Genomic DNA, 25,734 nt, shown 5'->3' on the forward strand with positions numbered 1-25,734 from the left:
AGAACAAACAATGCAGGCATTCCTAGCACTAAAATAACATTTCCTCTGTTCATTAGTTATGTTTTCAAGCTTTACAAATGAATTCCATTTTGATTTTTTATTCACATAATGAATTTTTATTCAAACCAAAAAATAGAAGATTTACTGTTATGCAGTATTGTAATAATTGTATAAATATCATCACCACATTTGTGAATGTATATAAGACCTACCAGCTGGCGTGTATTAGACGTGTGAGGTCGTTTGTTTACTCTTGAACATCGACAAAAATTTAACATTTCCGCTACTTTGAGCTCAGTTTCAAGCAATTTCCAGTAATAAAACCAATCAAAATATCTCTACTTCTGTAATACATCTTCCATTCTATCAAATGAAACCAAGAAATCGCAAATACAACTATAAAGAACATATGAAAAAGCACTGCAAAGTCACTGTTTTAATCGAAAATCACGGTCTCAGTTTTTTTTTCTCTCATTATACACTGTGTGCTGCAGGATTTGTTTTATGTGGTGCACACATACCACATAGATGTATTCTCTCATATCTAGGCCCAAATTTACCACTCACAGCTTATCAGAGTGAGCTGAGCTCATGGCGTAGATCTACGGTTTGGACCCTGAACATAAAGCCGTAGATCTACGGCATGGACCCTGAAAGGGTTTAAACACAGTACATGAAAATAATTTGTATCTTGTAAAAATTTTTGGAAAAACTATCCCAAAGAACCTACAGTACACTGAAATGAAACAATTTTAATGTGAGACGTGGACAGTAAATGTAACTAACCACACAACTGTCAGTGCTGCATATTTACATGTCACTGGAAAAAAAAAACTTACGCTGTTTTACTTTCTTCCTGAAGCTGTAAGGTGTTCTAACTTCCTGCACAACTCCTGATAGCCTTCTTGTACTCCTTGGGGTTGTAAATCCACCTGCAAAACATGTTGGAATTATTACAGAGATATCCCACACTGTTTAAGCATTTAGAATTTCTTTCATTTTATACTACAAACCATTTGCATACCTATATACATTAGGGCCCCACCTGTATGGCAGGTTAGGTTCCAGGCTACCACCGGAAAGCGGACATCGCCAGAAAGTGGAACGCCATTTTTTCCACTTATAAATGCATTTAAATGCCACATAAGTTTACACTAACATATATTACATTAGCAATAGAACTAGGCATTAAAAACAATAAAAGGTAAAATACACACACAGTACACCCATTACTTACCTTAAAATATTTGTAGTTTTAATGTAGGGTGAGTGGGTAGGGGATGTGTAGATCAAGTGTTTACAGTGAAGCATATATGTGAACAGTATTAAGATAAAGGTAGGGAAGTTTTTATTGCATTTATGGATTTAGAAAATGCATATGATACAGTGGATAGAGGAGCAATGTGGCAGATGTTGCAAGTATATGGAATAGGTGGTAAGTTATTAAATGCTGTAAAGAGTTTTTATGAGGATAGTGAGGCTCAGGTTAGGGTGTGTAGAAGAGAGGGAGACTACTTCCCGGTAAAAGTAGGTCTTAGACAGGGATGTGTAATGTCACCATGGTTGTTTAATATATTTATAGATGGGGTTGTAAAGGAAGTAAATGCTAGGGTGTTCGGGAGAGGGGTGGGATTAAATTTTGGGGAATCAAATTCAAAATGGGAATTGACACAGTTACTTTTTGCTGATGATACTGTGCTTATGGGAGATTCTAAAGAAAAATTGCAAAGGTTAGTGGATGAGTTTGGGAATGTGTGTAAAGGTAGAAAGTTGAAAGTGAACATAGAAAAGAGTAAGGTGATGAGGGTATCAAATGATTTAGATAAAGAAAAATTGGATATCAAATTGGGGAGGAGGAGTATGGAAGAAGTGAATGTTTTCAGATACTTGGGAGTTGACGTGTCGGCGGATGGATTTATGAAGGATGAGGTTAATCATAGAATTGATGAGGGAAAAAAGGTGAGTGGTGCGTTGAGGTATATGTGGAGTCAAAAAACATTATCTATGGAGGCAAAGAAGGGAATGTATGAAAGTATAGTAGTACCAACACTCTTATATGGGTGTGAAGCTTGGGTGGTAAATGCAGCAGCGAGGAGACGGTTGGAGGCAGTGGACATGTCCTGTTTAAGGGCAATGTGTGGTGTAAATATTATGCAGAAAATTCAGAGTGTGGAAATTAGGAGGAGGTGTGGAGTTAATAAAAGTATTAGTCAGAGGGCAGAGGAGGGGTTGTTGAGGTGGTTTGGTCATTTAGAGAGAATGGATCAAAGTAGAATGGCATGGAAAGCATATAAATCTATAGGGGAAGGAAGGCGGGGTAGGGGTCGTCCTCGAAAGGGTTGGAGAGAGGGGGTAAAGGTGGTTTTGGGGGCAAGGGGCTTGGACTTCCAGCAAGCGTGCGTGAGCGTGTTAGATAGGAGTGAATGGAGACGAATGGTACTTGGGCCCTGACGATCTGTTGGAGTGTGAGCAGGGTAATATTTAGTGAAGGGATTCAGGGAAACCGGTTATTTTCATATAGTCGGACTTGAGTCCTGGAAATGGGAAGTACGTACAATGCCTGCACTTTAAAGGAGGGGTTTGGGATATTGGCAGTTTGGAGGGATATGTTGTGTATCTTTATATGTGTATGCTTCTAAACTGTTGCATTCTGAGCACCTCTGCAAAAACAGTGATAATGTGCAAAAGTGGTGAAAGTGTTGAATGATGATGAAAGTATTTTCTTTTTGGGGATTTTCTTTCTTTTTTGGGTCACCCTGCCTCGGTGGGAGACGGCCGACTTGTTGAAAAGAAAAAAAAAAAAAAAAGCTGTTTCTTGAACACACTGGGATTTTCAGAGTGATACACGAGTAAAGGCTTCGCTTTGAAATCCCCACTTGCATTACCACACAACAAGAGAGTTAGCCTATCTTTCATAGGCTTGTGTCCTGGGAGTGCCTTTTCCTCCTGTGTGATGTAGGTCCTCTTTGGCATTTTCTTCCAAAACAGGCCTGTTTTGTCACAACTGAACACTTGCTGGCATTGGAATTTTTCAGCCTCTACATAACCCTTGAATTCCCACACGAATTTTTCAGCTACTTGTTTGTCTGAACTAACACCCTCACCATGCCTTACAACACTGTGTATGCCATTATGCTTCTTGAATTTTTCAAACCAGCCTGTGCCAGCCTTAAATTCACCAAAATCAACATTCGTTTCAAGCAGTTTCTTTATGAGATCGCCATGCAACTGCCTTGCCTTTTCACATATTATTGACTGCACAACACTATCTCCTGCTAACTCTTTCTCTCCGACCCACACCAACAACAATTTCTCCATTTCTTCAATTGTTTGGGATCTCTGTTTGGTTATCGCATTCACCCCTTTCGCAACATCAGCTTTCGTGATTTCTTTTGTCTTTGCCACAATGGAGCTGGTGGTTGATAACGCCTTCCCATACATCGTGCCGAGTTCAGCAATGCGTATGCCACTATCATATTTCTGAACAATTTCTTTTTTCATTTCTACGGTATTCCTCACTTTCTTTACCAAAGAACTGGCACTAGGAGCTTTCTTTGGGTCCATGGTGGCTTATTTAGCAGTCACACACAATAAACAAGTGCCAAAAACAATGGATTATTAAGAAATGTTTCATATGACCTGGCAGGATATGTTCACTCACGGAGAAACAACTCTACACTGCCTGAGAATGTGTGTGAGGGAGGTGGCTTTGTCTGCGTGCTGGGCACTGGACAGGTTCCGTACAATTGACAAAAATGGAGGAAATCAACGAAAACGGAACCAAAATTTCGACGAACATAGTCGACGAAAATGGAAATCGGCGATATCAGAGAACAACGAAAAGGAGGGTCCACTGTACATTCATTAATTACCTTAAAATATTTGTAGTCTTAATGTAGGGTGAGAGGTGAGTAATGAAGTAAAACGAATAAACAGGAGAGAGAGAACGAGTAAATGAGAGAGTAGAGAGACGTGGAGGATGTAAACAAACACGAACGCGTCTGGTTATGGTTGATACACATTTATCTACACCTAACATCTTATATTTATATTAATTTATTCCACTGTGTGTGTATTTATCATGTTTATATGTTACATAGCATGTTTATTATATAATGTTGAAAAAATATCATAGATGAAGTAATGAAAATGTTCATGTTAACATAATAGTATATGACATGTAATGCACCTCAGAGTGATTATTATTGTGTATTATTGTGTATTATTATTATTATTATTATTATTATTATTATTATTATTATTATTATTGCATCCTCAAAATTAATAAGACACTCTTAGTGATTTTAATGTGTACCTGCATGCCAGCACAGTATGTAAGTTTAGTTAGGTACAGGTACACATAAGTATAATTATCAGAGTTTATATAAAATACAGTGGACCTTTGAATTTCATGATTAATCCATTCCAGAGAGTCTGCCGAAATTCAAAATTCACAATTTTCAAAACCATTTTTCCCATAAGAAATAATGTAAATCAAATTAATCCATTCCAGATACCCAAAAGTATTAAAAAAATATTTTTTTTACATTAAATGTACATTTATCTACACAGAAAACAATGAGACATGAAGAATAAAACAATAATAACTTTGACACTTACCTTTATTGAAGAGTTGTTGATGTGTGGAAGACGAGAGGAGGAGAGAGGATGGAGGAGTTGCTACTGTTTGGAAGGAAAATCCCCTTCCATAAAGACTTCAGGTACCAAGTTCTTCTTGGGGTTACTTCCCTTCTTTGTTTTTTAATGCCACTAGGACCAGCTTGAGAGCCACTGGACCCCTGTCACTCAAAAAATTTTTCCAGAAAGGTCTGTTTCTGGTGCTTCTTTAAAATTTGCCTAAAATGAGACAAGACACTGTCATTGAACATGTTACATACACGGCCTGCAACAGCTTTGTCAGGGTGATGTTCCTCCACAAATCTTTCCATCCTAGTCCACATTGCACACATCTCCTTATTCTCTGAAGAAAGCAACTTCTTCCCTCTCTCTTCCTCCTCCTCTGAAGCAATTTCCTGAGTTGTGGTCTGTTGCTGTTGCAGATTAAGGTCTAGCAGCTCTTCAGTGGTTAGCTCTTCATCATGATCCTCCACCAACTCTTCCACATCCTCGCCACTAACCTCCACCCCCAATGACTTCCCGAATGCCACAATAGATTCTACAACTGGCATAGGTTTGTCAGGGTCAGCCTCAAACCCTTCAAAATCTTTGCCGAGGACACATTCTGGCCACAATTTTCTCCAAGCAGAGTTCTTCGTCCTGGAAGTCACTCCCTGCCAAGCCTTACCTATAAGGTTTATGCAAATGAGGATATTGAAGTGATCTTTCCAGAACTCTCTTAGGGTCAATTCAGAGTCCGAGGTTATGTTAAAGCACCTTTGAAACATTGCTTTGGTGTAGAGCTTTTAGAAGTTTGAAATGATCTGCTGGTCCATGGGCTGGAGGAGAGTGGTATTAGGGGGCAAGAACTTCACTGTGATGAAATTAAACTCCTTCACCATTTGCTCTTCCAAGTCTGGAGGATGAGCAGGAGCAATGTCTATTACCAGGAGGCATTTCATATGACTGCCGATTTCTAAGCCAAGTCACAAAAATCGAGCCAATATTTTGATGAAAAAAGTCGCTGATTTCCAAAATTCATGATATTCAAGGGGGACAAAATTCAAGGGTACTCTGCATGAAATAACTTTAAAACACTTGAAATTTTGGAAAGTTTCCAAATATCATGGAGAGTCGTGCTCACAGAGAATGCAAACAAACCAGGTGGGGCGCGGTGGACATATTAGAAAGACAGGGGGAGCCGTACAGCGAGTTTTGGCCATAATTTGAAAAGTCCGTATTAGTGAAACGCCGTAAAGCGGGGCCCTACTGTACAGTATTTTTAAAGTGTATGGTGGCTAACATTATATAAGGTAGTATACAGTATTATAAACATGGAAAGTACAATTGTGCAAAATAGAAAGTTCTTCATTTCATAGCTTTTTTCTGCACTTATCTTCACTCAAAATACAGATATGTGAACAGTAAAGTTAGGAGCTAAAAGCTGATAAGTAAAAAAAATTTAGATAGGTACAATAAAAAGCAGAAACATATACTGCCTCCAGGGAGGTAGACAACATAGGTGCACCTATATGTATATGGAAACTAAACATAATCTTGAGATGTGTCTTCTGTATTACTAGATGCCAATATGGCATCCAGTAATACAGACTTCCAGTAATACTGGATGCCAATATGGCAATGGCAGCAACCAATAACCATATCCTCCACACACAGGCTCTTTACTAGAACAGTATAGGACAAGTAGAAACTGAGCCACAGACATATTAGGAAACAAGTTTTCACCGGAGAAAATGAAATAAGCTAGATAATATATCAACACTGTAGAAGTGTACACTACATAGGGGTTCAGATGCAACCACAATACTGTATAGCTATTTCACATTAGTGAATAAAAAGTTAGAATGCAGGTCCATAAGCTGCAGCTCATCCTCCACAAACTCAAAATAGGTAATCACACAAGTAGCACAGGAACAAAAGAGCAAGGAAGGAATACAGTGTGAACACTACCCACAGAAAAACAAGCAGGAATAGAAATGATTTCCTGAAAAAAGGTAAGTGGGGAGAGGGAATTCAAAATGAATAACAAAGCAATAAAAGAGTTAAGCTACTTCATAGCCATATAATTTTTTTTATTTATTAACACACTGGCCGATTCCCACCAAGGCAGGGTGGCCCGAAAAAAGAAAAACTTTCACCATCATTCACTCCATCACTGTCTTGCCAGAAGGGTGCTTTACACTACAGTTTTTAAACTGCAACATTAACACCCCTCCTTCAGAGTGCAGGCACTGTACTTCCCATCTCCAGGACTCAAGTCTGGCCTGCCGGTTTCCCTGAACCCCTTCATAAATGTTACTTTGCTCACACTCCAACAGCACGTCAAGTATTAAAAACCATTTGTCTCCATTCACTCCTATCAAACACGCTCACGCATGCCTGCTGGAAGTCCAAGCCCCTCGCACACAAAACCTCCTTTACCCCCTCCCTCCAACCTTTCCTAGGCCAACCCCTACCCCGCCTTCCTTCCACTACATACTGATACACTCTTGAAGTCACTCTGTTTCATTCCATTCTCTCTACATGTCCGAACCACCTCAAGAACCCTTCCTCAGCCATCTGGACAACAGTTTTGGTAATCCCGCACCTCCTCCTAACTTCCAAACTGCGAATTCTCTGCATTATATTCACACCACACATTGCCCTCAGACATGACATCTCCACTGCCTCCAGCCTTCTCCTCGCTGCAACATTCATCACCCGTGCTTCACACCCATATAAGAGCGTTGGTAACACTATACTCTCATACATTCCCCTCTTTGCCTCCAAGGACAAAGTTCTTTGTCTCCACAGACTCCTAAGTGCACCACTCACCCTTTTCCCCTCATCAATTCTATGATTCACCTCATCTTTCATAGACCCATCCGCTGACACGTCCACTCCCAAATATCTGAATACATTCACCTCCTCCATACTCTCTCCCTCCAATCTGATATCCAATCTTTCATCACCTAATCTTTTTGTTATCCTCATAACCTTACTCTTTCCTGTATTCACTTTTAATTTTCTTCTTTTGCACACCCTACCAAATTCATCCACCAATCTCTGCAACTTCTCTTCAGAATCTCCCAAGAGCACGGTGTCATCAGCAAAGAGCAACTGTGATAACTCCCACTTTATGTGTGATTCTTTATCTTTTAACTCCACGCCTCTTGCCAAGACCCTCGCATTTACTTCTCTTACAACCCCATCTATAAATATATTAAACAACCACGGTGACATCACACATCCCTGTCTAAGGCCTACTTTTACTGGGAAATAATTTCCCTCTTTCCTACATACTCTAACTTGAGCCTCACTATCCTCGTAAAAATTCTTCACTGCTTTCAGTAACCTACCTCCTACACCATACACCTGCAACATCTGCCATATTGCCCCCCTATCCACCCTGTCATACACCTTTTCCAAATCCATAAATGCCACAAAGACCTCTTCAGCCTTATACAAATACTGTTCACTTATATGTTTCACTGTAAACACCTGGTCCACACACCCCCTACCTTTCCTAAAGCCTCCTTGTTCATCTGCTATCCTATTCTCTGTCTTACTCTTAATTCTTTCAATAACAACTCTACCATACACTTTACCAGGTATACTCAACAGACTTATCCCCCTATAATTTTTGCACTCTCTTTTGTCCCCTTTGCCTTTATACAAAGGAACTATGCATGCTCTCTGCCAATCCCTAGGTACCTTACCCTCTTCCATACATTTATTAAATAATTGCCCCAACCACTCCAAAACTATATCCCCACCTGCTTTTAACATTTCTATCTTTATCCCATCAATCCCAGCTGCCTTACACCCTTTCATTTTACCTACTGCCTCACGAACTTCCCCCACACTCACAACTGGCTCTTCCTCACTCCTAAAGATGTTATTCCTCCTTGCCCTATACACAAAATCACAGCCATATAATACAAAAAAAAAAAAAGTCAGTAAAAGTTGAGGTGATAGAGCTGAGAAAAGATGGTTGACTAACTGTAGATTATGAGAGAGAGGTATGTGAGGAATTTAGTAGAATATTCTAGTTTTTTCTAAGGTGAGTATGGACCATGATCAAAAGCAAAAAGGACTCGCACAGAGAAAACAAGTAAGGAAATAATGAAGTTCCTGAAGGTACTCTATAAATACAAGACAACATAATATCTCACTGGACATCAAAAGGACTATCAGGATATACAAATATCACTATAGACAAGGGAATTCTACCTCAGTGGGAGATGACCTGTGTAAAAAAAAAAAAAAAAAGCATGGGAACTTCCAGATACCTGCAAGATAGAAATTGTATGTTCAATATGCAAGAAGACTGGAATAAAGCCATAAATTACAGACCCTTATCCTTGACATTTATTATTAGTATTCTTCTTATTATTATTACACTCATGGGGAGAGGGCTAAGCCCATAGTGGTCATATACAGCCAGGGGGAATCGGGTGCAATCTAGTCCTCGACAAGTATACTATGCAGTGTACATAATAGAAAGATACGAGGAAAACTAATAAGACACCTAGGCAACATCATAAGTGCCTAAAAAAGTATTAACATTGCTTAAAAAATGGGAAGTCTATCTCCCAAGCCTAAAAACCTATCAATGATTAAAGAATACCTGAATGACCAGAAACAAGAAGTCTCAGTGAGGATGGAATGTTACATGAGCAATACAACTTGCTGTGTGGCCTAGGGATGAGTGCTAGACCCTACATGGCTATCAAATGAATCTTAAAACTTCCTAGTGGGGTAGACTCCTACATATTTCTCACCTAACAGGTAAGAAAAACATATTTCAATATTTATGGGTATACAGAAGACAAAACCTGAAAGAATTATACAAAAACAATCAAATGGCTACAACAGTTACCATGTAGCATATGTACTCAAGTAATGAAAATGGCCACAAGGGAAATCTGAAAATAGTCAAGGACAAATGACAAAATCTTAGGAGCAACTATCACAATAAATATGTCCCCCACAAGCACACAAAAAAAATAACATTAGCAAGTATATGATAGGAAAGTAAGGAGAAAAAATAAAAGAGTCTTCAGAAATCTTGATATAGGCTCAAACTACAGGTCACTTCTAACTAATGTGTACAATTGGTCCTTAAGTATAAAGCACTACTGTGGAATCCCCCATTTAGTTAGATGCAATGGAAACTTGTAGCAAGTTTAAAGGTATGCACCCAGACTAGTATACAGGAGCAGAAATAGTCGAGCTATGAGGAAGGTTTGCAAGAGCTACATTTTCATAAGACTGGCATTACAGAGCAAGATCAACAACACAAACTTTTTGAATCTGTGCTTGGCCTCTTTGGAGTTGTCGGAGTACTTGGGTACTGCTTCAAGGATGATTTAGGAGTTTTTGGGGTCGATGGAGAACCATATTTCTTCTTTACAGATTCAGCCTTCTCCAGCATGCCCCATTTTTTTTTTGGTGTGCAAAAACCAAAGACAGAGCTACCTTTGAGAGGGCTTTCTCCAAGTAATTCTGAAAAGTTAAAAGTTACATAATAAAAATACATAGTATATTCATGGAGAAAGTGGAAAAGAATCCTTCCTCAATATGCCATACATGTCATAAGAGGCAACTAAAATGCCGGGAGCAAGGGGCTAGTAACCCTTTCTCCTGTATATAATACTAAATGTAAAAAGTGTGTCTTCTTTTTTGAGTCACCCTGCCTTGGTGGGAGATGGCCGGTGTTAAAAAACACATAACATGAAATTAGCACTATGAATTAGCATGGTTTGCCTTGGATGTCCATGGAAGGAATATCAAATGAGAAATAAAGAAATATACTTTTTCCCAATGACAGGTACATTTGTCTCACAACTGGTGAACAGAGAATCTAGCCATCATAACTTCAGATAATTACTGTACTTGGCAGGCGGTAGTATTTGATAATCTGTTTCATTTTCTCTATGTCCACACCAGCCCAATGAGTTAAATAATGTCTGAAAGATACTCTTTCATGAGAAAAGCCTTAGCTTATGACATGTAAAAAGGAAGAAATAAAACTAGAGATGAAAGGAGACATGCTGTTTTTTCAACAAAACTAGAAATACCAATAACACTCTGGGAAAATATCAGAATCAAGGATGAGCTAAAGCTGATTATAACCACCATGGCATCTTTCAATCAAGTATCTAGGCAGAAATAATACCTATAGTGTAGTACTCAACAGCAAGTGCTACACATTCAGGAGGATAACCCTGTACAATCAAATAGCCATGTGATATTCAGACATATTGCCACAGGCAAACCTTCTTTATTCCTGAAGCGTGATGCAGTCATCAGAATTATCACAGCAATGCCGCTTAGCAACAAGAGCAGCATTGCCAAATCAATTTTACTTTGGCTTAAACAGTGCTAAGATATAAAAGACCCTTCTATTCATACAATGTACTTTTGTAACATCCCTAAAAATATCTATGTAGATTAAATCAGACTACTGTATATCAATTTAAGCTTTTTTGTCTTTTCTTTCTGGTTATTACATGAGAGTATATTTATACCAATGCTCCTATATGGGTGTGAAGCACGGGTGGCGAATGTTGCAACAAGGAGAAGGCTGGAGGTCATGGAGATGTTGTGCTTGAGGGCAATGTGTGATGTGAATATAATGCAGAGAATTCGTAGTTTGGAAATTAGGAGGAGGTGCGGGATTACCAAAACTATTATCCAGCGAGCTGAGGGGTTGCTGAGGTGGTTCGACATGTAGAGAGAATGGAACAAAATAGAATGACTTCAAGAGTGTATAAATCTGTAGTGGAGGGAAGGTGGGGTAGCGGTCAGCCTAGGAAAGGTTGGGGGAAGGGGGTAAAGGAGGTTTTGTGTGCAAGGGGCTTGAACTTCCAGCAAGCATGCATGAGTGTGTTAGATAGGAGTGAATGGAGACAAATGGTTTTTAGGACTTGATGTGCTGTTGGAGTGTGAGCAAGGTAACATTTATGAAGGGATTCAGGGAAACTGGCAGGCTGGACTTGAGTGCTGGAGATGGGAAGTACAGTGCCGGCACTCTGAAGGAGGGGTGTTAATGTTGCAGTTTTATAACTGTAGTGTAAGCATGCCTCTGGCAAGACAGTGATGGAGTGAATGATGATGAAAGCTTCTCTTTTTCGGGCCACCCTGCCTTGGTGGGAAACAGCAGATGTGTTAAAAAAATAAAAAATGCACAAAAAAGAATTATCAGTCTCATTTCAGGCAATTTTGTTGCCATATACGTAACACAGATATGGCTTTGAGGGGGCAATGACTCTAACCCACTTTCTACAAGGAAATGAAAAGGAAATTTAACTGGTTTTGAATAAAACTAGACATTAATAAGATTAACTGCTATTTTAATGCTCATGAGACAGAGGATATATGAAATAATAGTGTAATCCTGAAAGAGAGAGAATACCATATGTTTAACAAGAATGTTATTAACTTGTATGACAGGGGAGGAGTATAGTACCTTCCTTGACAATTACTATCTACGTAAGCTATTATAAATGCCAAATTTAAAAGCCTTACTAGTAGTTAACTCAGCACCCATTTTTCAAGTATAATTACCATATGTCACTGGCTTTAAAACAATCAAAACCAGAGTAAGCATTATTGGTAGGTAACTATTACATTAAGTATGTTCAAAATAAGTTAAAAGAAACCTAAATAAAGATATGACCTTAAACGTTTATCTTTAAAATAATAAAGAAAAAATTAATAAAGACATGAACATAAATTTGCCTAGGTGTTTAAATATTTTGCAATGTTATTTTTATCATGCACAGAATCTTTAAGTGCCATAAGAAACTATCCAAACCTGTTGGTTTATAGAAAATGTCTACAACTTCCTCATCCATTTCTTGCAGTGGGGGTAATTCTATGGTGTCTCCAGCAGAGGTCCTAGAACCCATAGTAAGTCTGCCAGAGCCACGCTGAGATAGAGGTATTGGTGTTCCTGTAAAAGTATAACTATGTTAAGAGCCATCAATTACATTATACTATACTATACAGCAGCAATGAAGAGCATTTTAGATGTTCTTACATGCCTCAATTTTAGAACAATAGTACAGTGGAACCTCGAGTTTTGTACTTAATCCGTTCCAGGAGCTAGTACTAAAGTCGAAACGTACTAAAGTCTAAGCAATATTTCCCATAAGAAATAATTAATCCGTTCCAGACCCACAAAAATATTCACAAAAAATACATTTTTTTTGAGAATAACTATAGTTTTACATACACACAACACAGATAAAATTTTTTTTTTCAACAAACTGGCCATATCCCACCAAGGCAGGGTGGCCCAAAAAGAAAAACAAAAGTTTCTCTTTTTAAATTTCGTAATTTCTACAAGAGAAGGGGTTACCAGCCAACACGCATATTACTTAAATCAGTAATACAATAGATAAATAAAACACTTAAATAAACATTTAAAACAACATTTACTTACCTTTATTGAAGACTGTGGCTGGCATCTGAAGACAGGAAGGAGGAGTGAGGGAGCACTTATTGTTTGGAAGGGGAATCCCCTTCCTTAAAGACTTTAGGTAACAAGTCCTTATCTGGGGTTACTTCCCATCTTTGTCTTTCAATGCTACTAGGACCAGCTTGAGGGTCACTGGACCCCTGTCTCACAAAATAACTGTCCATAGTCCTCTGTCTCTTGCACCTCTTTAAGATTTCCCTAAAATGGGACATGGTTCTGTCACTGAACTTGTTGCAGATTGGTCAGGGTGATATTTTTCAGCAAATGCCTGCACCTTATTCCACATTGCAGAAATCTCTTTAATCTATGAAGAAGGCACCTCATCCACTCCCTCTTCCTCCTCCTCTGAAGCAAGTTCCTTAGCTGTGATCTGATGCTGTTCCAAATGAAACTCTTGCAGCTCTTCAGTTGTTACCTTTTCCCTGTAGTCGTCCACCAACTCTTCGACATCCTCGCCACTCACCTTCAACCCCATGGATTTCCCCAGTGCCACAATACCTTCCACAACAGGCAGAGGGTCGGCAGGGTCAGGGTCAGCCTCACACCCTTCAAAATCCCTCTTTTGGACACAATCTAGTCACAACTGTCTCCAAGCAGAGTACAAAGTCCTGGAAGTCACTCCCTCCTAAGCCTTACTTATAAGGCTTATGCAATTGTAGATATTGAAGTAATTCTTCCAGAACTCTCTTAGAGTCAACTGAGTGTCTGAGGTCACATCAAAGCACTTCTGAAACACTGCTTTGGTGTAGTTTTTTTTTGAAGTTAGAATTGACCTGCTGGTCCATGGTCTGGAGGAGAGGAGTGGTGTGAGGAGGCAAGAATTTCACTGTGATGAAACCGAATTCCCTAAACAATAGGTCTATCAAGTTTGGAGGGTGTGCAGGAGCATTGTCCAGTAACAGGAGGCACTTGAGTGGCAAATTTTTTCCAGGAGGTATTTTTTCACACTTGGGCCAAACTCTTCATGGACCCACTCTATGAAAATTTGCCTTGTGACCCATGCCTCATTATTAGCTTTCTACAACACACACAATCTATTCTTGCCGACATTGTTTTTCTTGAACACTCTTGGATTTTCTGAGTGATACATCAGTAAAGGCTTCACTTTAAAATCTCCACTAGCATTAGCACAGAACAAGAGAGTTAGCCTGTCTTTCATAAGCATGTGTCCTGACAGTGCCTTTTCCTCCTGTGTTTTGTAGGTCCTCTCTGGCATTTTCTTCCAAAACAGGCCTGTTTCATCACAACTGAACACTTGTTGGGGTTTGAATTTTTCAGTCTCTATGTACCTCTTGAATTCACGCACATATTTTTTCAGCTGCCAACTTGTCAGAACTGGCAGCCTCACCATGCCTTACAATACTGTGTATGCCACTACATTTCTTAAATCTGTCAAACCAGCCTCTGCTGGCCTTTAAGTCACTAACAGCAGCACTCGTTCCAGGCAGTTTCTTTATGAGATCGTCATGCAACTGTCTTGCCTTTTCACAAATGATCAACTTCAAAACACTATCACCTGCTCTCTGTTTACTGTCGATCCAAACTAGCAACAACTTCTCAACATCTTTGACTATTTTTGGTTAGCTTATCAACACCTTTTACAATATCAGCTTCCTTGATTTCTTTTCTCTTTGTCAGGATAGAAGCAATTGTTGATTTGCTTTTGCCATATATCCTGGCAAGCTCCACAAGTCGCACACAACTCTCGTAATTTTTGTACTATCTCCTTCTTCACTTCTATGGTGTTTCTCACTTTCTTTACCACAGGGGTGCCACTAGCAGACTTCTTTGGGCCCTTGGTAGCTTATTTCACAGTCGCACTTAACCCTTTCAGGGTCCAAGGCCCAAATCTGGAGTCACGCACCAGTGTCCAAGAATTTTCAAAAAAAAAATTTGTTATTTTTTCTTATGAAATCGTAGAGAATCTTTTTGTGAAGGTAATAAAACAAAAAGTACGAAATTTGGTGGAAAATTGACGAAATTATGCTCTCGCGAATTTTGATGTGTCAGCGATATTTACGAATCGGCGATTTTGCCGACTTTGACTCCCATTTTAGGCCAATTACATTATTCCAATCAACCAAATTCTTAGCTATTTCACTAGTATTACTTCTATTCTATCGATTGAGCACAAGAAATCGCCAAGTCAACTGTTTCAACTACAAAATAAAGTGATCGGAAATTGTTAATTTGGCCAATTTAACACAAAGTTCAAAATATTCCAATTTCAAAATAGGGTCCAGAATGAACAATGTAGGCATTCCTGGCACTAAACTAACATATCCTCTGTTCATTAGTTATGTTTTGAGGCTTTACAAATAAATTCCATTTTGATTTTTTATTCACATAATGAATTTTTATTCACACCAAAAAATAGAAGATTTACTGTTATGCAATACTGTAATAATTGTATAAATATCATCACCATATTTGTGAATGCATATTAGACCCACCAGCTGACGTGTATTAGATGTGTGAGGTCGTTTGTTTACTCTTGAATATCGGCAAAAATTTAACATTTCCGCTACTTTGAGCTCAGTTTCAAGCCATTTCCAGTGCAAAAACCAATCAAAATCATCTCTATTTCTGTAATATGTCTTCCATTCTATCAAATGAGACCAAGAAATCGCAAATACAACTATAAAAAACATACGAAAAAACACTGCAAAGTTGCTGTTTTAATCGAAAAATCATGATTTCATTTTTTTTCTCTCATTATACACAGTGTGCTGCAGGATCTGTTTTATGTGGTGCACACATACCACATAGATGTATTCTCTCATATCTAGGCCCAAATGTACCACTCACAGTTTATCAGAGTGAGCTGAGCTCATGGCGTAGATCTACGGTTTGGACCCTGAACGTAAAGCCGTAGATCTACGGGACGGACCCTGAAAGGGTTAATAAACAAGCACCAAACACAATGAATTAATGGTGAAATGTTTGAATGAGCGCACAGGTTAGTGTTCACTCAAGCATAAACAAGGCCAGACTGGCTCACGCAGCCTGTATGGGGGATGAGGGCAGGTGCGGGCAGGCGGACAGGTCTGGTACGCAGTACTAAATATGAGGCACAGTACAAAACTCGGTACAAAACTGAGCCAAAAAAAGCAGTCTAAACTCAAAGCGTACAATACTCACTACGACAAGGTCCTAAATGCACTAGAAGACAAAAAGAATGCAGATGTAATATATACAGACTTTGCAAAAGCCTTCGACAAGTGTGACCATGGCGTAATAGCGCACAAAATGCGCGCTAAAGGAATAACAGGAAAAGTTGGTCGATGGATCTATAATTTCCTCACTAACAGAACACAGAGAGTAGTCGTCAACAGAGTAAAGTCCGAGGCAGCTACGGTGAAAAGCTCTGTTCCACAAGGCACAGTACTAGCTCCCATCTTGTTCCTCATCCTCATATCCGACATAGACAAGGATGTCAGCCACAGCACCGTGTCTTCCTTTGCAGATGACACCCGAATCTGCATGACAGTGTCTTCCATTGCAGACACTGCAAGGCTCCAGGCGGACATCAACCAAATCTTTCAGTGGGCTGCAGAAAACAATATGAAGTTCAACGATGAGAAATTTCAATTACTCAGATATGGTAAACATGAGGAAATTAAATCTTCATCAGAGTACAAAACAAATTCTGGCCACAAAATAGAGCGAAACACCAACGTCAAAGACCTGGGAGTGATTATGTCGGAGGATCTCACCTTCAAGGACCATAACATTGTATCAATCGCATCTGCTAGAAAAATGACAGGATGGATAATGAGAACCTTCAAAACTAGGGAGGCCAAGCCCATGATGACACTCTTCAGGTCACTTGTTCTATCTAGGCTGGAATATTGCTGCACTCTAACAGCACCTTTCAAGGCAGGTGAAATTGCCGACCTAGAAAATGTACAGAGAACTTTCACGGCGCGCATAACGGAGATAAAACACCTCAATTACTGGGAGCGCTTGAGGTTTCTAAACCTGTATTCCCTGGAACGCAGGAGGGAGAGATACATGATTATATACACCTGGAAAATCCTAGAGGGACTAGTACCGAACTTGCACACGAAAATCACTCACTACGAAAGCAAAAGACTTGGCAGACGATGCACCATCCCCCCAATGAAAAGCAGGGATGTCACTAGCACGTTAAGAGACCATACAATAAGTGTCAGGGGACCGAGACTGTTCAACTGCCTCCCAGCACACATAAGGGGGATTACCAACAGACCCCTGGCAGTCTTCAAGCTGGCACTGGACAAGCACCTAAAGGCAGTTCCTGATCAGCCGGGCTGTGGCTCGTACGTTGGTTTGCGTGCAGCCAGCAGCAACAGCCTGGTTGATCAGGCGCTGATCCACCAGGAGGCCTGGTCACAGACCGGGCCGCGGGGGCGTTGACCCCCGAAACTCTCTCCAGGTAAACTCCAGGTAAACTCCAGGCGTGTGAAACTCAGGGTTCCACTGTACCTTGCCAACACCCATTTACATCCTTGCGCAATTTATTTATCATTATGTTAAATTCATTTCCAGAATGGTGCTAAATTGTCCCAGTTTACTTTTGAACTTTCTGAACAGTTGATCTCTGTCTGTGATAGTCCAGTATCAAGAATTTAGCTTTTTTTTTTTTAGCATAATCTCCTAATGGTAAAATATCAATAAACCCAATATAAACAAGCGACACTCTTTGATGTTATTAGGCTATCCTTGGTTAAATTTTATTTAACTTGCATGCAATCACTGTATGTACAAATTTCAAATTATGTATGAGGCCTAAATAAAAAACTGAATGATTGTATTTAATGTTGCTGTTGCATTTTAAGAGGTACAATGGCTTATGTAGTTGAGCCCTGCTCTTATTATCTTTAAAATGATTTGAAATTGTTTCCAGGCACAGTTTTACAGCACTTCACTGTAGCATTTCGCTAACACAGTGATTTTCAATTATACCCATTCTTCATTAATTCAGACTTCCTACAATAAATATAATCACCACTCACTATATGCTAACAATGAAAATATTTTAAGGCAATGTGTATACATACTGTATATGCATTTTTTAGGCCTAGCTCTATTGTTCACTTAATACATGATAGTATAAACATATTATCAGGCTTTTATATGCATTTGAAAGTGAAAAAAGGCTGTTTCACTTTACAGCAATTTTAGCTTTACAGCAGTAGCCTGGAACCTAACCTGCTGTATAAGTGGGGGACTCCTGCATGTTTTTACAGTGATACCTCGCTATACGTCTGCTTTGGAATAAGTCCAGCTTGGTATACATTCTGCTTGGATGCAAAAATTTTTGCTTGGTATGCATCCTTTGTTTGGAATACGACTCACGTGCTAGAACTTGTATGGGTCAAATGAATCACGACACTGTGCTCTACCCTTGTTTACCTCTCTCTCAAGACAAAGCCATGACTGCCCACTAGCGTCAGTACGCCCATTGCTACCATTCAGTGTACAACCTGCGCTGAAACTCTCTTAATTTTCACGTGATTTTGTGTTTTTTTGTATAAATTTTTAGTAAATTCATTAACCATGAATTCTAAGAAAGTTAATGAGAAGAGCCAAACAACAAAGAAAATGGTTAGGATCACCATGGAGGTGAAAAAGAGAGATTGTAGAAAAACACGAAGGTGGCATGTGTATCCGGGACTTGGCTGCTGCATACCGTATGCCGAGAACAACAGTACGTATCTATGATTGTGAAAAATTGAGATATTAAATCGGCTAACGTTGCGAAGGGGGTGAAATTGATTACCAAACAAAGATCAGGGACATTAGAGCATGTTGAAAAATTTCTTTTGCTCTGGATAACAGAAAAACTGTGTGCCGGCGATAGTGTATCAGAGGCAATGATTTGCGAAAAGGCAAAACTGATGCATGCCGATCTTTTGAAAAACAAGGCAGGAATGAACCTAGAAAGTGAAGTGTTTAAAGCCAGTCATGGCTGGTTTGATAATTTTAAGAAGAGGACTGACATTCACAGTGTTGTGAGGCATGGAGGGAGCCAGTGCTGATAAAGATGCCACCAATGATTTTGTGGAGGCTGAGGGTTTCATTCCCCAGCAAGTTTTTGTGACAAAACAGGCCTGTTTTGGAAGAAAATACCTATCAGGACCTATATTACACAAGAGGAGAAGGCATTACTAGGACACAAGCCAATGAAGGATAGGTTAACTCTCTTGTTCTATGCCAGTAAAAGTGGGGATTGCAAACTGAAGCCTCTACTAAGGGCTTTGAGGCAGTGTCTCTAGTGGAGGATACTGTCTCTCTGGGCAGGTCCATGGGTCTGGGTGTGAGTGATGGTGATGTGGAGGAGTTAGTGGAGGGGCACAGGGAAGAGCTGACCACTGAGGAGCTGCAGGAACTCGAGAAGGAGCACAAGACTAAGATGGATGCACTCTCTTCAGGTTTGGAAGAGGAGATAGAGGAAGCCCCTACTTCATTAATCAAGGGAATCTTTGCCAAATGGATGGACATCAAAAACTTTGCAGAGGAGTTCCACCCCAACAAAGCCCAAACAAGTTGTAATAGCACTGTCTGGAATGACCAGACAATGTCACATTTCCGAAACATCCTGAGGGGAAGGCAGAAGCAAAGTTCTTTGGATAGATTTCTAGTAAGACTCAAACCTGGTGAGTTTCAACCAGGTCCAAATAGGGAAGAGAGACAGAAAGGAGAAGGGGGCTCTCCTTCCAAATACATAATAACATTTTCTCCTCCTCCTCAGCACTATCCTAGTAGGCACTCGACTTTTCAGCAAAGTATAGTGAAGTTAAATTTGCATTTATTCATTTAATTCTTTTGTATTTATGTATTTTAGTATTAAGCAGTGTTTAAATTATTTTATACAACCCCATCAATGTATAATATGCCAACAACAATAGGATGGTTTTTCACAGGAATGGATTAATCGTTTTTCCTATATTTCTTATGGGAAAATTTGTTTGGTATACATCCTGTTTGGTATAAGTCCAAGGTCCTGGAATGGATTAAGGATGTATACCAAGGTACCACTGTATTTAGATACTGTATTCATAATAAATTGCTTATTAGCCAAGCATGACTTATTTCCATCCAGAACATTTCTAAAAAAAAAAAAAATAGCAGGCATTCTCTCAAAAACACACCAATGTGTTCCATAAACATTACTGCACACTTTGTACTACTCTCTAATCTATCCATCCATTACCTATGGTATCTGTGCATGGAATCAAAACCAGCTAATTGCCTTTAACCTGTTGTTACTCAGCAAAAATCAGATCTCAGAATAATTACTCATTCAGGCTCCAAGCAACAAACACCCCACTTCAACAAAAGTATTCACATTTTCTATGTCTACTGGACACTCAATTCAAACATTAACCCAGATCTTAAATTCTATCTGGAAAGCTGCAACAGAACACATGCACATAAAACAAGAAACAACTATATCTTTGACATTCCATGTGTACAATTCAACCTGTTCAAAAACTCTGTGAAATGAAAGATCAAAAAATTTGGAATTCTGCCTGAAAATGCCTAAAGTTTCCTATCTGCCAAAGGTTATATTTATTAACTATCTGTAAATTCTCATGTTTATATTTCACCACGTCAATTCAACCTCATGTACCTATCCACATATCTACATTTGCTGGGTCACCTCATGGACAAGACCCAGGCCGGGACTACTCCGGTAAATCACACTAGAATCTACATTTGCAGGGCTGAAAGTAATAAAAAATGAAACTATAAAAAGCTGGTTACTGGACTAATGTAATTTATTTGTAACTGACCAGTTTGTAATTTGCAACTGTTTCATTACCTGTGATTGTGATGAATAACTCAAGCTGTACTGATAATGAACATCAAAATGGTATACAATACCGACAGGTTGTTAGGTAAGACACATATGCAACAGTTAGACAACTTTATTCCGAAACGTTTCGCCTACACAGTAGGCTTCTTCAGTCGAATACAGAAAATAGGCAGGAAGAGTAGAGATGTGAAGACGATGTAATCAGTCCATCACCCTTGTAGTCGTAGAATTTGAGGTTGTCAGTCCCTCGGCCTGGAGAAGTTCAGTTCCATAGTCAGGAACTATCTGTCGCTTGATCTTCAGATAGTTCCTGACTATGGAACTGAACTTCTCCAGGCCGAGGGACTGACAACCTCAAATTCTACGACTACAAGGGTGATGGACTGATTACATCGTCTTCACATCTCTACTCTTCCTGCCTATTTTCTGTATTCGACTGAAGAAGCCTACTGTGTAGGCGAAACGTTTCGGAATAAAGTTGTCTAACTGTTGCATATGTGTCTTACCTGTACTGATAATCAATGACTAGTTATATACTAGGTTATCCGAGGTAATTTACATGTTACTATACCTGGAATACACCTGTAGGGTGCTTCGAGGGTTAATGCAGTGGATCAAGGCCTGATCAACCAGGCTGTCAGTGCCGGCTGCATGCAAACTGACATACAAACCACAGCCTGACAGGCCAGACATTGACTTTGGCTGCCTGTCCAGCTCCCTCTTGAAGACAGCCTAGGGTCTATTGGTAATCCCACTTATGTGATGGGAGGCAGTTGAACAGTCTTAGGCCCCTGACACTTACTGTGTTGGCTCTTAGCATACTCATGGCAACCCTGCTTTTCATTGAGGGGATGTTGCACTGCCTGCTAAGTCTTTTGCTTTCATAGGGAGTGATTTCTGTGTGCAGATTTAGGACAAGCCCCCTCTAAGATTTTCCAAGTGTATATTATCATGTATCTTTCTAGCTTGCATTCCAAGAAGTACAGGTCAAAGGACTTCAATCATATTTTATTTTTTATTATTAACACATCAGCCGTTTCCCACCAAGGCAGGGTGGCCCGAAAAAGAAAAACTCTCATCACTCACTCCATCACTGTCTTGCCAGAGGCATGCTTACACTACAGTTATAAAACTGCAACATTAACACCCTTCCTTTAGAGTGCTGGCACTGTACTTACTATCTCCAGGAATCATGTCTGGCCTTCTTTCTTCCCTGAACCCCTTCATAAATATTACTTCAATTGTTCCCAGTAATTTAGGTGCTTTACTGCACTTTTACAAGCAGTGAAAGTTCTCTGAATATTCTCCAGGTCTGCAATTTTGCCTGCCTTGAAAGAGGCTGTTAGTGTACAGCAATATTCCAGACTAGAGAGAACAAGCAATTTGAAGAGAATCATTATTGGCTTGGCATCCCTAGTTTTGAAGGCTCTCATAATCCATCTTAACATTTTCCTAGCAGATGTGATAGAAACATTGTTGTGGTCTTTGAAAGTGAGATTCTCTGACATTGTCACTCCCAGGTCCTTCAAATTAGTTTTTTGTTTGGAATTTGTTTTATACTCCGATCCAATTTTTATTTCCTCAAGTTTTCCACAGCAGAGTAATTGAAATTTGTCTTCAATGAACTTTATTTTGTTTTCTGTGGCCCATTTAAAGATTTGGTTGATATCTGCTTGGAGACTTGCAGTATTTTTAATGAATGACACTGTCATGTAAATTCGGGTGTCATCTTCAAAGGAAGACACAGTGCTGTGGCTTATATCTGTATGTCAGATATGAGGATGAGGAGCAGGATGGTAAAAAGCTCTGTCTCTTGTGGGACTGAGATTTTCACTGTAGTTGACTCTGACTTTACTGTTTACTATTACTCTGTGAGTTCTGTTTGTTAGGAAGTTTTAGATCCAATTACCCACTTTTTTATATTTCTTATCACATATTTTGTGTGCTATTACACCATGATCACCTTTGTAGAAGGCTTTTGCAAAGTCTGTGTGTACTGTACTACATCTGCATTTTGTTTGTCCTCAGTGCATCCAAGACCATGTCATCGTGGTCCAGTAGTTGTGAGAGGCAGGAGCGACCTGCTCTAAACACATGCTGCCCTGGGTTGTGTAACTGATGGGTATCCAAGTGGTTGGCAATCTTGTTTCTCAGAACTCCTTCAAAGATTTTTATGATGTGAGACTAGGTGTTCCATAGCTAGATTGCTAGTGCACTCAGCTCACACACTGAGGTTCGGAGATCGAATCCCCAGTATGGCTGGAAAACATTAGGAGGCATTTCCATAATACACCTGCTGTCCATGTTCAACTATAAGTATAATTATTACTATTATAATTATGGGGAGCGCTAAACCCGTAGGACTATACAGCGCATGTGGGGGGATGGAAGATATTCATGCTCAATTCAGGTAATCGGAGTACAGATCCAATTCCCTATATCAAGAGCCCCTCACCAGCATCAAGGAACCTCCCTTGAGGGGCCCATCAGTATAAAAATTGATACCTGGTGTGGGTCGCATCCTGGGACAAAACTGACCTAATCTGCCTGAAATGCAATGTATAACAAGCGGCTTTCTATATAGTAGTACAGTATATCATTAAACTCAGCTAGGTTTGTATATCTTGTACATGTACTTGTAGAAATAATAATAATAATAATAATAATAATAATAATAATAATTATTATTATTAGTAACATACCACATTATAATTGTACTCAGGTGTACTTGTACCTAAATATACTTAGATTTAAAGAGTTTGTAAGCCTTATGAGTAGTTTGCCTGAAATGCATTGCATAATTAGCTTTCAATTATATCAAACTATACCTGCATTACGTAATAAAAATACAATCAACTGTAATATATAACTACCTACTTTAAGTTTGGTATAGCTCAAAAGAAATAATTTTAATGTCATTTATTATTTATAAACTCAATTAAAGCATATTATTATTATTATTATTATTATAATCAAGGGGGAAGCGCTAAACCCGGAGGATTATACAGCGCCTGGGGGGGGGGATGTGGAAGGCATTCAGGCTTAATCCGGGGAACTGGAGCACAGATCCAATTCCTTAAATCAAGAGCCCCTCGCCAACATCATCAATTAAAGAATAAAAAGGCAGAATACCATGACTGGAATACACAAATAACCCGCATATAGGAGACACTTATGACGACGTTTCGGTCCGACTTGACTGTTAACAAGTCACACCACTTCTCAAGGTAATCACGATAATAATACATCACCTGTGTGTCCATTGGTTCCATTAGTAATCTTCTCTACAAGATTATCATCAACAAATGTGACAGAGAACTTGCTCTTGGCGCGAGTCTCCATGTTGTTGTTGGTGGGAGTTGTTAAGAGCCACCAAAGTTTATGCCTTATTGAGCTCTCCGACTGGCAATGTTGCTCATCTATTTCCTCTTGAAAAATCAAATAAGATAAGATAAGATAAGATTTCGTTCGGATTTTTAACCCCGGAGGGTTAGCCACCCAGGATAACCCAAGAAAGTCAGTGCGCCATCGAGGACTGTCTAACTTGTTTCCATTGGGGTCCTTAATCTTGTCCCCCAGGATGCGACCCACACCAATCGACTAACACCCAGGTACCTATTTGCTGCTAGGTGAACAGGACCCCAATGGAAATAAGTCACTGTGTCTGACTTTTTTGGGTTATCCTAGGTTCTCTACACATATGCTGCTATGTATGATAATTCTATGTAACTGTATTTGTGTATACCTGAATAAACTTACTTACTTACCCGCCGGGAATCGAACCCGGGCCCTCCGTGTGTGAAGCGAGAACTTTTAGCAACCGGGTCACCTAAATGACTTCATAAATGACTGGTCCAAAACATCCAGGAATGAAAACCTTCCATCTCATTAAAACAAATTTAGAGAGTGCTTCTGAAGAAATGTTGAAACTGATTAATTTTATGAGCCAAAATATTGATGAGAGTGACCGCCTCTTCACCGAGTATGAATTAGATAATGCATTAACTAAAGGTCGATCAACTGCTCCTGGAGAGGATGGTAAAACCTATGATATTCTCAGAACTCTAAGGCACGTGCCTGATAACCCTTTGTTGGCACTGTATAATCTCAGTTACAATGAGGGCGTTCTTCCTACTTCCTGGACCAATAGTCTCATTGTGCCTATCCCTAAGCCCCAAAAAGCCATATACATTTAGACAAATCTCCTTAACTAGTTGTCTTTGTAAAACTTTTTAAAGAATGATATTTAACAGACTGTACTACAGAATCAGACACCAACTTTCCCCTTACCTCTATGGGCCCATGAAAGGTAAAAGTGTGCAGAACTGTATTTCCACCTTTCTCACTGTGCACACCTCTACTAGTTTTACCACTTTTCTTGATCTAAAATCTGCATTTGAGTCATCCACACCATCGTATGTCCTTGGGTAGCGAGTACAACATCCAGTTCCGCTGGATGCGCTACTCTTAAGGATTGTATGGTTAGTTTAATATCTTTATTATGTACCCCATACCCATCCTGTGGGCGGTAGCCAAAAGATTACAGAGGTACATAATGGGTCCAGGGACTGGACCCCAAAGTTATGATAGCTGAACTAGTTACAAAGGTAATGAACTCCAGGTAGATCTGGTCACAATCATGGCAAGTTGAAAAGGTAATGAATCAGCCTCACTCCTATATATACCCGGAGTTTACCTGGAGAGAGTTCCGGGGGTCAACGCCCCCGCGGCCCGGTCTGTGACCAGACCTCATGGTGGATCAGAGCCTGATCAACCAGGCTGTTACTGCTGGCTGCACGCAATCCAACGTACGAGCCACAGCCCG

The 25,734-nt window shown here is 39.6% G+C and overlaps 1 protein-coding gene across 1 annotated transcript in view; it reads right to left on the reverse strand.

The window, feature by feature from the left end:
* The window catches only part of Orc2 (origin recognition complex subunit 2), a 74,062-nt gene extending 49,741 nt beyond the window's left edge, over positions 1-24,321 (reverse strand). Inside the window, exons 1-4 of the mRNA XM_053777725.2 lie at positions 24,161-24,321; positions 12,440-12,577; positions 9,925-10,125; positions 840-932 (exon numbers count right to left, since the gene is read on the reverse strand). Coding sequence (XP_053633700.1) covers positions 840-932; positions 9,925-10,125; positions 12,440-12,577; positions 24,161-24,251 — 523 coding nt within the window. The 5' untranslated portion in view covers positions 24,252-24,321. The remainder of the gene's footprint in view (positions 1-839; positions 933-9,924; positions 10,126-12,439; positions 12,578-24,160) is intronic.
* Between the last annotated feature and the right edge of the window lie 1,413 nt (positions 24,322-25,734).

The sequence above is a fragment of the Cherax quadricarinatus genome, chromosome 18 (assembly GCF_038502225.1).
Source record: "Cherax quadricarinatus isolate ZL_2023a chromosome 18, ASM3850222v1, whole genome shotgun sequence".
Taxonomy (NCBI): Eukaryota; Metazoa; Arthropoda; class Malacostraca; order Decapoda; family Parastacidae; genus Cherax; species Cherax quadricarinatus.